Here is a 14,044-nt window from a genome sequence, read left to right as displayed (position 1 = left end):
AGTCCTTGAGAAATGACCATACTTACATTTCTTTTTTATAATAGTGCTTTTAGACCTTCATAGTGCGAGGTAGATCTTAGTTTATTGATTTGACGTTTTGATAGCCTTTTTTAGGTAATCAGAGTATTTATGGCAACTGTCACAAGTTGTTATTGAAAAGCATTCAATGCATCCGTAAGTTTGAGGAAAACTACAAGGTAGCTGGGTCATTGGTGTTTCTAGAAATTCCTGAACTGAAGGGTTGAGCTTCCTATTGTTCACGTATTTGGTCTTACAAGACCTAACACTGGGGAAGTAGGTAATCATGACAATGATAACCTGCAGCCATGAAAATGGAGTAAATGTATTCTTTCCTTTGTTCTGTATGCTGCTTATCTTTTTCTTGCCCTTCAAGGCTGTGTCTATGCATGCCATATTGCACAGTAACGCCTTGATCTTAGGTTGAATTTTTGCACACTTCTGAAATATAAATAAGCACCTCTAATATATTCTGCTTCTTTCAGCAGTTGTCTTAAGATATTTTGGAAAAGTGACGAGAGTATTCTCTTCAGAGTTTTATTTACACTTTTTTTCCCTCTCATATAAGCCAACTTGTACTTTATGGCATTAAAGGAGAAAGTGGGTCAAAAGATACCTAGTCATATTGCTATCCTAGCTTTGCTCAATTGTTAGAAGTGGAGTCCTCTGGACTCGCAACTAACGTGCCAGTTACTGTAAATTAGGATTTGGAGTAATGTTTCCTTAAAGGAAAACTACTAGCAGAAGTCTAAATTATCTTTCTTTTCATTCTTTGTGAATTTAACTTACATGTTAATTTCTATAATTATTAACACTTCCTTCTTTCCATGGATTTGACTTTTTCCTCAGCTGTGGCTCAATCCTTCTGTTCCCTAAAATGACAATGAACAGAACTTTCCTCTTCATTGCCTTTCCATAAAACTTTTCTTATAGAACTGTCACTTGTGTAATGCATTTTTAGACACCTGATGCATATTCTGGGGCCTTTAACTTCTAATTCCTGGCATATGTCTGCCATACTCATTTTCCAGTTCTCTCCTGTTTCTCGAATCAGGCTAGTCCTCCTCCTATCACAAAGTAACCCGCTGTAACTCATCCACCTAAGCATCTTGCATTCCTACTTCCTGCGTACACATCTCAGCAGAAATGGTGCCTAATTTTGCTCTTAAATTCTTGGACATTCTTCCACGCTGTAGTCTGCATCAGTGAAACTGATAATGTGCTTAAGCTGTTCATAATTTTTCTTTTGACAGGATTTAAATTTTGAAGAAAACTTAACAATTCACTGTCTGGCTTCAAGTAGTGATCCTTCCTGCCAATATCTTACTCAGTACTTCATCGCTAAATTAACTGTATGGAGCAGTTATAATGCTTGCTTTTGCTTTGTTCTAACCTGCACTTCACGTCCTTCTTGTGTTTCTCAGCTCCAGCTTTTTCTTCCCCTACTGAAACTACTTTCTAGTCTCCCCAGTCATGCTTCTCTCTCTCATTGTGTATGGCTGTGGTATTTTATTTTCTTTTAACCTAGGCGTTCTGTTTCTGTGGTGAGGGCAATAGGATTCAGTTCTTAGTTTTCTTCTTCTACGTAGATGTGTGATATCACTGTTACTATGGTCTCAACCCTTACCTATTAGTTAAAAATACTTTTTCCCTAGTGGCTCTTTGCTTTCCATTAGCTTTGTCTTTCCCACTTCCTTTTTTGGATGTTCTCCTAGCTTATGTTTAGTGTAGCAAAGCTGTACTTTTCCTTAGAACACCATTTACTACTTGGCATTGTCAGAAGTATCTCCTTTGAAGCCCTCAATCTGAATTTCAGCCTTTTGTTTGCTTTGCCTTGCATAATTTTAACTGTCCAAGACCTACCACTTGTTCTTAGACACCATATGAAAGATCTGTCCTTTCAGCATCTGCAGCTGAAGGTCTCTGTAGGTCGGTGATATATCTTGTATTGATTTGGAAGAGGCAGTGAACTTATGGTTCCTTTCCACTTGGTTCCTGTGAAAACTTGCCATGAAACTTGTTCATCTTAACCAGTCAGACTTTGTCTCTCTCTGGGGGCTGTTTAAGGGTCTCTCTTCTGTTCATGTGGACCAAAATGTTCTGTGGTTGCTTTCAAAACCCTATGTATTTCTTATCTTGTTGTCTTTGACTCTTTCAATAGCACTTTGAAGATGACAGTTTTTTCATTTGCCTTGTGCATGAAAGCTTCACAGCTTTGCTTGCAAAGTCCCCGGCACCTGTACGTTCATGTCTCACAGTGGTGGTCATCATTCTCCTGCTTTAATTTCCTTAAAACTCTTTGTCCCTAATGTCAAACCTAACTCTACCTTACAGTAATGCAAGTCTATTTCTTCTTGTTCTATACACTAATTGAGAAAGGTGGTGTGTTTGGTGTGTTTTGGTCTGTGGTGTTCCGCCCCCCCCCCCCCCCCCCCCCCTTTGTATTTGCCTTCTGCACACAAAAGGAATCTTGTTATGCTTTCTGGTTGTTTCTTCTTTTAGCCTTTCTGTGGGTGTCCTTTGCCATTTTGTTAATGGGGCAACTTTTTTTTTTAAGGGCAGTGTCAGCTGGTCAGAATATTCCAGGTGAACCAATTCTAAGATGACGTGGAGATTCAATTAACGTATTCTTTGTGTTTTCCCCCCATCATATAGCATGATATAGCAACTCCCAAGCTGGAGGTGGGGAGGTCTCACAACTCTTCTCAGCGCTCTGTTAGTCAGCTCTTTGTACAGAACTGGCTCAGATGTAGAACCTTGCAATGTTTCTGCTGAAATACAGCCTTCAGTTCTAGGTCTTGTCTGATCCCTCCTGAGCCATTGCAGTCTCCTCAGCCTCATGGCATTTAAATATGTAATTTGCTCCTATTTTAATGTACAAGCTAGTAACTAAATTATACAATTTCAGTTTAAACAATTGTGGAACTTAGCTTAATATATCCTTCTATTTTTGAGTTAAATTTTTCCATGCATGGCTCTTCCAGTTGGTTTTGTGCCAGGTTATAGGAGATTCAGTGGGATTGTTTGGTCATTTCACGTGAAAGTGTCTTATGAGAGTGACTTTAAGGGCGTTTGACGCAATATGACACCTGCTTTTTCCTCTGTCCCTGAGGTCTGTTGCACTGTCATACAGGCAGTGCGATTGACTTAACGCAGTTTGTTTTTTTGGCAGATCCATGTGAGCTTTTACTGATGCCCTGTGTTTTTTCCTAAGTACTATCAGATGCTTTGACTTGTTGCTGTACCTTTCCAGGAGTTTAGCTTGATATACTGGAATGTGGAGTGGAATAGAATACAAAGTTGTATCCTAAATATATTTTTCAGTGATGTTCATTCATCATCTTGACTGTTCTGACTTCCTGTGACCCTTCCTTCATCTTCAGACTGTTCATTCTTTGAAATAGGCATATTTCCTCTTTGTTGCTTCCACAAGAAATGAAAATTAATAGTTATTATCATATCTTTATCTGTGGTGTAAGGATGATATATAATTGAATTTAGATTCCCTGCAATGCTTCTGTTCTGTGTTATCTTTCCACAGTGTGCAGAAGAAATAAACTGCAAAGTAGAGTATATTTCTTCTTGAATACATCCTTCTGTGTTGCAGTTTTCTCTCCACAGGGCATAAAAGATCCTGTTTAAATTATCTTAGAACTTCTTCACCTCTGAAAAGCCTCTTGAAATTTAAAAAATATTATGACTTTTTTTTATAACTTCAACATTAGATGACTTCTTCTGGGTAACTGCCAGTTGTTGCAAAATTAACCATCTTAATTTTTTTTAGTGCTGTTATAAAGTGCATTATTTTAATACCATGTTTTGAATCATAGGAATGGGGAAGGAACAGCAGATGGGAATAGACAGCTGGGGGAGCTAATGCTCTGTAGTGCATCTGTCAGCACGAGAGAGGAAAGAATAAGAACAGCAAAATAAAAGGAAGGAGCAAAATGCATTAATGGAGTTAATTTTTTTTCCACAGTAGCTCTTCTTTGATGTTGCAGTTGAAGTACTTTTTTAGCAGCTTTAAGCAGTAGAAATTAAACTTCTTTAATTTCCATTTTTATGATCAGAGCACTCCTGTGAGAGACTTTCTGATATCACTGTTATGCTTTCTTCAAAAGCATTTGTCTCAGTAGTGGGGCAGTTGTATAAATATTTGTAGTTCAGCTTCTTGAAAGAATATTTTATGACTGCCTTTTTTGGGTATGGGATATCCTAAAGTCAGATTTGGACTAATAGGAATGCGACTAGTTTGTATCCTTAATGAGGACAGATATAGGTGAAAGAAAGTACTCAATATCCTGTCTAGCCACTAAAAGGCTGTGACTGTAATTATTCATTTTGGTACCAGGTGAATAAACCAAAATGCTTGTCTGATTGGGTTTATACCTTTGCATTTCAGAAGCGTGAAATAATCTTTCTTCCTTTCCTGAACAGGATGGGGAAAAAAATGCTTAAAAGTGGAAACTGTCTAGAGGCTAATTTCACTATGTAGAAACTTACGCCAAGCTAAAACAGTAACTATGTCCACGTAGGCTGCAGGTTGGCATTTGTGAAGGAAATGATTCTGAATTTTATCTTAGTTTCCTGCTACTTGTATCTTACATTTGTTCCTTTGCTTGAAAACCAGCAATGCTTGTCTTACAGGTGACAGCAAAGGTCAGAAGTGATGCATGTCTAAGTGGGAAGTAGTGCCTTATTGCCAAAGTTAAGATAAAAATATGTATTCTGTCACCTGGCTCCATGCTTAAAATCATAATAGAAACAAAACGGTATGTGGAAAGACTTAGGATTAGGTTGGGGTTTTTTTTTTTTAATTTCTTTTTTTGTAAAATGCTAGGGCTTGTTTAAATGACAGTGAAACATGTATACCATTAGCACTTTAAAAATGTAACCAGTCCCTTTCATCCTAAAGCATCTCATTTCAAATGAAGTAATAAATTTCTCAGTTTAATCATGCAAGTTTCAGAAGATAGGTTTAACTTAAACGAAAAGAAGTGGCTTATTCGTTGCAGAATTGACTGTTCCTTTTCTAAGAATTTTTTTTTTCATCCCAGATAAAGAAAACAAGCCCATTGATCTCTAGGCTTATGGCTACCTCTTCTTTGACTGTAGTTATGTATTAGGGGAAGAAAATCCTGGGGAGACTTCTTTCCTCAGAATGATTAGCAGTGTGGGAATCCAGTTCAGCCAGTAGGTAGTACTATTTAGGCTCTTGCATGGCAGCCTGAGGATTTGGTAAGCCAACTGGCAGGTCTGTTTTTGCAAAGTAATAGTGAAGTAATGTCTTTTGCCAAGCAGTCCCATAAAATCATTTGGTTGATTGCAAAGCAATGTGAGTATTCTAGTGAGTTACCATTGCGAAGGATGGGTAGATGGGGTGAGGTTTGATTAAAACATTAAGGCTTAAAACGAATGATAGTATTCTCATATAAAGATTTTTAATAAAGCTTGATTCACAGGAGAATATAAGTACATCTCAAATGTAAGAGGGAGAAGCGTTGGATGGAGGGAGAGGAGAATGTGCACTTGCCATTTTTTTGTGCACTGGCAGGGTGGATGGGGAGGGGTCTTTATTTTACCCTTCTCTAGTGGACCCTTGAACTATAAGCATGACTCTGTTGTTAGTCATGGAGAAAGCTAGTGTTCTGCTGCAGTAATTCTAGTTGCATGTATTTGCACATATGGTGTTGGTGATGTTCTATAAAATTGTGGAATTAAGTAATAAATGTGATTGAAGAATATATAGCTACTGGGGATGTCCCTCGTCACCTTCATAAACATAATGAACAACAGTTTGTAAATTACACAAAATGCTAATTAAAAGTTTTAATTTGGTAATCATCTCAGTTTGATTAGAAACAGATGCTGATTATCTGCAGAAATCTAAATACCTTAGAAGGTAGCTTTTATTGCTTAAAATTGACTTGTGAAACTAAAGCCAAACTAAAGCACAAACTGTACCGTTACTTATGCCCCTTTAGTGCATTAGAACAGTATGATTCTTATTAAATAGCTTTGTTCATTGTTTGATTTTAAATAGGACCTTTAAAGGCCACTGTAAGTTTGAAGCCTTCTGTACTGGGTACTATGCACAGTCTTCCTGTACTGAAGTGCATTCTCTTCCAGCTTCAAAAGTGTGACATGCTTTGAAATAAAAATTGCAGAAAAGGCTGCAATAAAAATGAGATGATGAATGAAAACATCCTTCCTCCTAATCTAGCTGAAAACAACATTTGGAGTACAGTCTGAATCCTGAAGCAGATGCTGTGCTGTAGCCCTGGGCTTCTAAAATAATGTGAAATGGCAGCTGTACCAGAAAGTGGTTGACCGGGTGACACTTGACTGCCATTTTTCTAATGGCTTGGAAATGATGAAAGAATAGCAAGTCCTAACTTGATCCTTGTAGGCCCTCGGTTCTTAGCAATTTTGGATTCCTGGAGGAAACTTAGTATAGACAAGGAGAATGGTGTCATCAAGTGTCCTCTCTTTTTCTATAAATATTTTAGATGTTCTTTTGGGGCATAAAGGAAGAGAAAATTGGGGCGTCAACAGTGTATTTTACAAAATTATATCCATATGTTATTCAAGAAGAAAATAAATTTTTTTGATAATCGAGGTGTTAAGTTCTTTTGTAGTGGTTGAGGTTAAGAATGTTTCCAAAATGAATTTTTTATTCACATAGCAGTGAATGCAGTAACTTTGGAAATGTTTATATTGTTCCTTAGTACAACAGCATAAAAGCTGGTAGGATAGTTTGTGCAGGATGTAATTACACTGCAAGTAGAATTTACTAGCTGCTGCTTTGGACGTAAGCCTCATAAAATGGTCTGTAAACACTGAAATACTGTTTCCCTACTAATCCTGTGACTGAATCTAGAGAAACGTTTGTTAACAAGTTTCTGTAAAATTGAGTCTGTCATTAGCATCCTGATTTGTAAAAGAAAGAAAAATTTTTGCTGTATTTCTCATCAGGATCTTCCATTAGCATTTCAGTCATATGTGACTCTAATATGTATGTGGTGATGTTTCTAGAGTAATCTGTAGTAGTTCTTTTGTTTAGCTTTCCTTTTCATGGATGTAGGGAAATATTAGTCAGGAATGTAGGAAACTGGACCTGTGTCACTGAGTTTCTCTGTGATTTATGGTAACTGTGAATTAGCTCCATAGTTGAGGAAGAGCCATAAAATGTCGTTTCCATGTCCACTCCAGACTTGGGAAAAAACCCAAAAACAAAACAAACAAAAACCAAACCCAATCAACATTTCAGTCAATGGATAAGAATATCTAATAATTCCAAGCACAGCCCTTTGTATTTTCAGGAATGCCAGCAATCTGAATTTGAGCTAAAATAGTAAGGTGTAGTACCATGGGAAATACAAATTTCTTCTTAATTAATTTGCGCACAGCCAAAATGGAATTGATATCTCTTAAGAAACATTGTAATCAGATTCTTGAACAGCAGATTTATGAGCCTTGAAGATTTTATTTAAGGCTTTTTGTACTATTAATTGGTAGGACAGCTGGGAATCATGTCCTTTCCTAATCAAGCTAGTATTCATTAACCACACATTAAACTTAGATTCTTAAATTTAATGATATCTAAGTTAATACTTTCGTATTCTAGTTCTAGCTTAGTTTGTACTGTGCTGTGTGACAATGGTGAAGATTGATTAGGAAATTATGGTTTTGTCTGTTTGATACTTAAAATTGCAATATAGCACAGTGTTGAGAGACTGACACCATCTCTTTCTGAGAAGGGTGTTGTGCCATTTGAGTACCAGCTGCTCAATGACTAAAAGCAAGGTTTAAAAAGTTCACTTTCTAAGGACACCAGTGATGTGTGCATGTAAATACCTGAAGCTGAGCCTTGGAAAGGGAAAAGGCTTGTGTGTTAAGTTCTTGTTTCTACGTCTACCAGTAAGGGACACCAAAATTAAGTAGTTGTGCATGTATATGTATAATGTGTGCATGCATCTTTATCTCTTCATTAAAACAGAGTAGGGATACCAAATTTATTTTGAAGTTTTTGGACTGCCTCACTGCCCGTGTTTGTTTAACCAAGCCTTATGTATTAAATTATTCATATTTTAATCTAAATTTATGTGTCTTTGTGTTTCCAGGACAATTCTGTGATTAAAATCAGTGAATAAATTGTATGTAGAAAGCAGGAAAACTGGAAATAATGCAGCTCATCCTAAATCCTTGCTTTCTGCCTTTCCTCTCATGCCTTCCCTTTTCATGTCTTGATTTTTCTAATTTTTCTAAGACTTAAAAACTTATGATGAAGTGTTGAATTGTTTCAAGCTATGATACATGACCCGCTGTCACCAAAAAGGGAAGATCCTTTTCCTGGTGTTCATGTTCTTGGCTTGTACCTTGGACTGACTTGGTGATCAGCAGTTTCAGTTTATTAAACTGGTAACGTACTAGTGAGGCAAAACTAGTGAGCTGTCTTCTGTGGGGTGAGTTGAATCAGTTCAGTGTGAGAGTCAGGTGAGCACCAAATGACACCCTCAGAAGAACTCTGAGTTTTCTTTTTTAATCTTTTCAACATCCCAGTATTTTATCTGACAAACATCACTGAGTGCTGTAAAAAGTTATGCAGTCTGCTTGTCTTTCCAATCTTGATTAGAATCCTAAAAGAGGTATTTAATTCTAATTTTTTAATGATTACTAGAATGTGTTCTTGTGGGTGCCATTTTAGGGATGAAATTATTAAATGTATGAACTGTAGTGTTCTTATTAAAATTAAAACAAAAAAAGGGGGGGGGAAGAAAAGAAAAGCTTTTCCAGCTTCCATGAACCAAGAAAATTTTGGATACATGTTTCATGATGCTGTATATACAGAGGTACAGGCATGACCTAACTGAAAGGTTGAGTCTGAGTTTAGACTATAAGGAGCTTATTTTCATTGCATTGCTTCTTCAGTCAGTTTTACACAATTTCATGTGAAAGTGGTGAAATCCTTAATGCCAGTGCAAGGTTATTTTTAATGTCCTGGTCTTTAGGGAAGCAAGTTTTATTTTCAAATGTGCTCTGGCATCATCTCCCAGCTTTAGTTAGGGGCTGGGGATATCCTCGTTTCTTCTTCCTCTCTCTCCATTAACTGAAAACATGAAGGAAATGGGAATTTGGTGAAAAGGCAAGGAGCAAAGTGTTTGTAGGGCTGCTGAAGGTTTGCCTAACCTCTAAGATACTTGACGCTGTAAGAAGTAAGTTATTTAACAGCCTTATAAGCATTATTTGTCTAATAGATGTTATTTTGCAATAATATTTGTGTTTAAAAATACAATTTCTGGTGAAACTGTTTTTTTTTAATAATGCTGCCACAATCTTATCCAAATCTTTAGTCATGGCCCGTTAACCTGTTTTTCTGCAGGTTTCACCAGGATCACCTTTACCCCAACAGTGTTAAATTTTTTTGCTAGTGAGATGCAAGAAAACTTAAAATCACTGTGATATTACATCTGTACAAGATTGATATAGTCAAATTACTAATCAAGAAGGGTCTAGACAGCTTGTGAAGTTTGGAGTCAGTATAATTATTTTATGTTTATATTAAAAGATTTAAAAAACCATTGAAATGTAATACTGAATAAAATGGTTTTGTTGGTGAAAATGAGCTAATTGTTTTTTGAGAAATAAGCAAGGAGTACTTGCCTTTCCCTCTTCTCATTCTCCTCCCCAATATTGCAAGTCTGTTTGTAAAATGGCTTTCTGTAAAATAAACAAAACAAAACAAACAAAAAACCCGTCCTTGGCTCAGTTTGATGTTTCTTTAGTGAGATATCCTAGGAGAAATAATGCAATTGTAACCACTATAGCTATGCCATATGTTGTACCCTTTTTATTCAAAGACAGTTTCACCAAGGGTTTGGAATGACATGGTAGACTGGGCTCTTAAGCAATTACTATTCAGAAAGCATGAAACTGTTACATTTGGAAAAATTGAAGTCACTATCCTGGAATTAAAATTAAAAGTTTGGTCTATACTAGATGAAAGACAAGTTTGCAGGCTGATGCGGTGACTTAGATTTATACTTATTTAAACAAGAACTATATCATCTGGAAGGAGTATCAGGGTTTTGCTAGCACTGTTTGAAGTTTGTATGTAGTTCCAGGGTGTCATGTTCGAAAAGCAGGAATCTTTTGAAGACTAACAAAAATAAGGTTGTTATGAGAGTATTTTATAGAAAGTGTTTTCTCATAATTTTTGAAAACACATTTAATTGTTTTGATACTGCTACTTTGTTAAAGAAATATGGTTACCTCTCAGGCTGTTTTTTCCCTCGAGCGTTAGATTTTGGGGAACTATAGGCCAGTCAGCCTCACCTCCATCCCTGGAAAGGTGATAGAGCAGTTCATCCTGGAGGTCATCTCCAGGCATGTAGAGGGCAAGAACGTTATCAGAAATTGTCGGCATGGATTCACCAAGGGAACATCATGCTTGACCAACCTGATAGCCTTCTACGATAGTGTGACTGGCTGGGTCGACGAAGGGAGAGCAGTGGATGTTGTCTATCTCCACTTCAGTAAGGCATTCAACACTGTCTCCCATAGCCTTCTCACAGGCAAGTGTGAGTTGGATGTGTGAGTTGGAAGTGTGGGTTGGATGAGTGGACAGTGAGGTGGATTGAGAACTGGCTGTACGGCAGAGCTCAGAGGGTCGTGATCAATGGAGCGGAGTCTGGATGGAGGCCTGTCAGTAGTGGTGTTCCCCAGGGGTCTGTGCTGGGTCCAGTCCTGTTCAGCATATTCATCAATGACCTGGATGATGGGATAGAGTGGCCCCTCAGCAAGTTTGCAGATGGTACCAAGCTGGGGGGAGTGACTGATACATCAGAAGGCTGTGCTGCCATTCAGCGAGACCTGGACAGGCTGGAGAGGTGGGCCAAGAGGAGCCCCTTGAAATTCAACAAGGGAAAGTGTAGGGTCCTGCACCTGGGGAGAAACAACCTCAGGCACCAGGACAGGCTGGGGGCTGAACTACTGGAAAGCAGCTCTGTTGAGAAGGACCTGGGTGTGCTGGTGGGCAACAAGGTGACCCTGAGCCAGCAATGTGCCCTTGTGGCCAAGAAGGCCAACAGTATCCTGGGCTGCATTAAAAGGAGGGTGGCCAGCAGGTCGAGGGAGGTTATCCTCCCCATCTACTCTGCCCTACTGAGACCACATTTGGAGTACTGTGTCCAGTTTTGGACCCCCTAGTTTAAGAAGGACAGGGAACTGCTTGAGCAAGTCCAGCGGAGAGCTACCAGGGTGATGAGGGGACTGGAGCATCTCCCATATGAGGAAAGGCTGAGAGACTTGGGTTTGTTTAGCCTGGAGAAGAGAAGACTGAGGGGGGATTTCATCAATACTTATAAATATCTGAAGGGTGGGTGTCAGGATGATGGGACTAGGCTCTTTTCAATAATGCGTGATGACAGGACAAGAGGCAACGGGCACAAGTTGGAACACAGGAAGTTCCACCTCAATACGAGAAAAAACATCTTTCCTGTGAGGGTGCCAGAGCAGTGGCACAGGCTGCCCAGGGAGGTTGTGGAGTCTCCTTCCCTGGAGACATTCAAAACCCGCCTGGATGTGTTCCTGTGCCCCTGCTCTAGGTGTCCCTGCTCAAGCAGGGGGGTTGGACAAGATGATCTCCAGAGGTCCCTTCCAACCCCTGCCATTCTGTGATTCTGTGATTTTCACATGCCGGAATATAATGCTATTGTGTATTTCCTCTGTCTTCAAAGTTACATTCTTCTCCTTGCTGGCAGATTTATTATTATTTTTTATAGCTGATTTTCCTGAGAAAGTACTACAGATTACATCAAGATGTGAACAGGGTAACCATAAGCTTTCTAGACATCACTGCCTTGGCCATTTTGTATGCATCTATCAAATCGCTTTCATAGAGCCAATTTGCTGAGCTGCTCCTCCAAGTCTGAACTTAAAGGGTCCTTCCTACGAATTTCCCCAGCATGGGTGCTTTTAAGATTCAGCTGGACAGGGTGCTGGGCCATCTTGTCTAGACTGTGCTTTTGCCAAGAAGGGTTGGACCAGATGATCCTTGAGGTCCCTTCCAACCTGGTATTCTATGATGCTAAGACTTCTTTTTGTTTCATTTTCCTTGTTTTTTCAACTGTGATGAAGGAAAAAAGTTTTTATTAAATGCCCATTTAAATGCATAGGCATGTTAGTCAACAAATTAGATATTTTGCCCTATTCAGAGAAGAAACTGAACTGCTTGTGCCCCTTCCTTTCCTTCAAAAGGAAGGACACCGAGTGCCTTTTTTATCTTGTGTTTGGAGTCTGGATATCTGTTGCACGTGATAGCCTTGGTTTGGTTCCTGACTAGTCTCTAAAAGCTATCTTGACTGCAGCCTTCTATCACTTCTCCATAGGGATTAGAGGATGTGTCCAGTTTCTGTAGAGCAGTGTCACACAATGTGTTCTACTTTGCCGTCCCTCTGTGTTCTGGGAAGGTATTGTGTGTTCCTTCACATTTAATACCTTCCAGTCAGGGATTACTTCCATTATACTTATCAAGAACATCCCGTGCAAGTATTTAAGACTGTTGCTGCATGCAGTTAAGTTACTAGATATCATTGCTGGATTACCAGCACGTATGTTCTGTTTTATCAGAGTGGATTATTGATGATTTAAATTTTGTTTATTCATTACTTTTTTTCAGATTTTAAAGCCTCAGCTTAATCATGATTTAAAGCCGAATAATTTGATTTTGAACTGTGTTGTTAATGTTTTACTTTTGAATAAAACCCAGAAATGATTTATTGACTAGTAAAAACATTACAATATGGTAACTATAAGTGTGGCTGTTCTGCTGTATTTGCGTTATTAATAGTCAAGAAGCATAATATACATATTTATGCATATGCAGTATTTAAGTTTTGATATTAGGAAGTGTAACATTGTCCATGATTTTTTAAGCCAGAAATTTTTGCTTCAAGTTGTTAAAGTATAGCTTTGCTGCTTAACTTACCTGTTTCAAGAACTGAAAAAGCACTAACATTTGGAGAATAAGTAGTATACCATTGTTCTTGCTCGTCAAAAAAAAAGAAGAGAGAGATAAATCCATAAAAATAAGATATGTCATTTTTTTTAAAGGTCTGGATTTAAAAATGAGGTGAAACTGAAGGTTTTGTTAAAAATCTGGAAGTTGTTTTAGTCCTTAGCAATTGCCATTAAGTCATCATGCTTTGTTTTAATGCATACAGTAAATCTAGATATGAGCAGGCATTGTCACAAATGTTATTTTGGAGAAGTTGACTTCTAAAAAGTGTGGTTTATAGTTCTAGTGTTAATGTTTAAAATTGTTGTGTTTTAAAATCTGCACTACTGGTTCAGAAGGAAGGTTATTTAACACTGCTGACCACTAGTGTTTTGCTGGTTTCTGCTTAATTTATTATTAGTGATCACTTGCTGAATATGTAATTCCATTTCCCTTTTCAACTACAGTGATGATATATTTACAGATTAAGTAATCTTTTAGCTCACATTAATTAAAAAACCGCACCTTACTCTAAAATATTTCAGCAGTTTTAAAACAAGCTCTTAATTTTAGATTAGTGAAGACCTGAAAAATGAATTGGCATATGAGCTGTATACATCAACCCCTGGCCTCAATATGTCTAAAGTAAAAGAACAAATGTTCTATAAGGTAAGTAGAAATTGTAAGTTCCACAGATTTGCATTCATTCTCTTTCAGTTAAACTTGGAGTTACTAATTTTAAGTTTACAAAATACTGTTGCTAACGGTTAAAGTATCTAAATTAACTGAGACTAATAAGTGTCTTCCTCTGCATGTCAGTATAAGGGTAGAAGGAGGGTCTGGGAGAATGAAGGGAACTTTAAACTACTATTAATGCCCTGGGTCCTCTTCTGTCATCCCTTGCCTTTTGCCACAAAAACAGTCTTAAGTTTTTAACATTTCCCAGACAAATGACTTAACTTGCCTGGCTGGCAGACCATTCAGGATGGAGATGTTCTCAAACATCTGTTGCTGAAACTAGGTTTGGTC

At 37.9% G+C, this 14,044-nt stretch overlaps 1 protein-coding gene across 2 annotated transcripts in view; it reads left to right on the top strand.

The window, feature by feature from the left end:
- The window catches only part of PRIM2 (DNA primase subunit 2), a 119,475-nt gene that overhangs the window by 14,167 nt on the left and 91,264 nt on the right, over nucleotides 1–14,044 (top strand). For both annotated transcript variants that reach the window (XM_064447856.1, XM_064447857.1), the window contains one exon: nucleotides 13,589–13,684. In XM_064447856.1, the coding sequence (XP_064303926.1) occupies nucleotides 13,589–13,684 (96 nt within the window). The remainder of the gene's footprint in view (nucleotides 1–13,588; nucleotides 13,685–14,044) is intronic.

The sequence above is a fragment of the Phalacrocorax carbo genome, chromosome 3 (assembly GCF_963921805.1).
Source record: "Phalacrocorax carbo chromosome 3, bPhaCar2.1, whole genome shotgun sequence".
Classification (NCBI taxonomy): Eukaryota; Metazoa; Chordata; class Aves; order Suliformes; family Phalacrocoracidae; genus Phalacrocorax; species Phalacrocorax carbo.
This window is presented reverse-complemented; position numbering and strand designations above follow the sequence as displayed.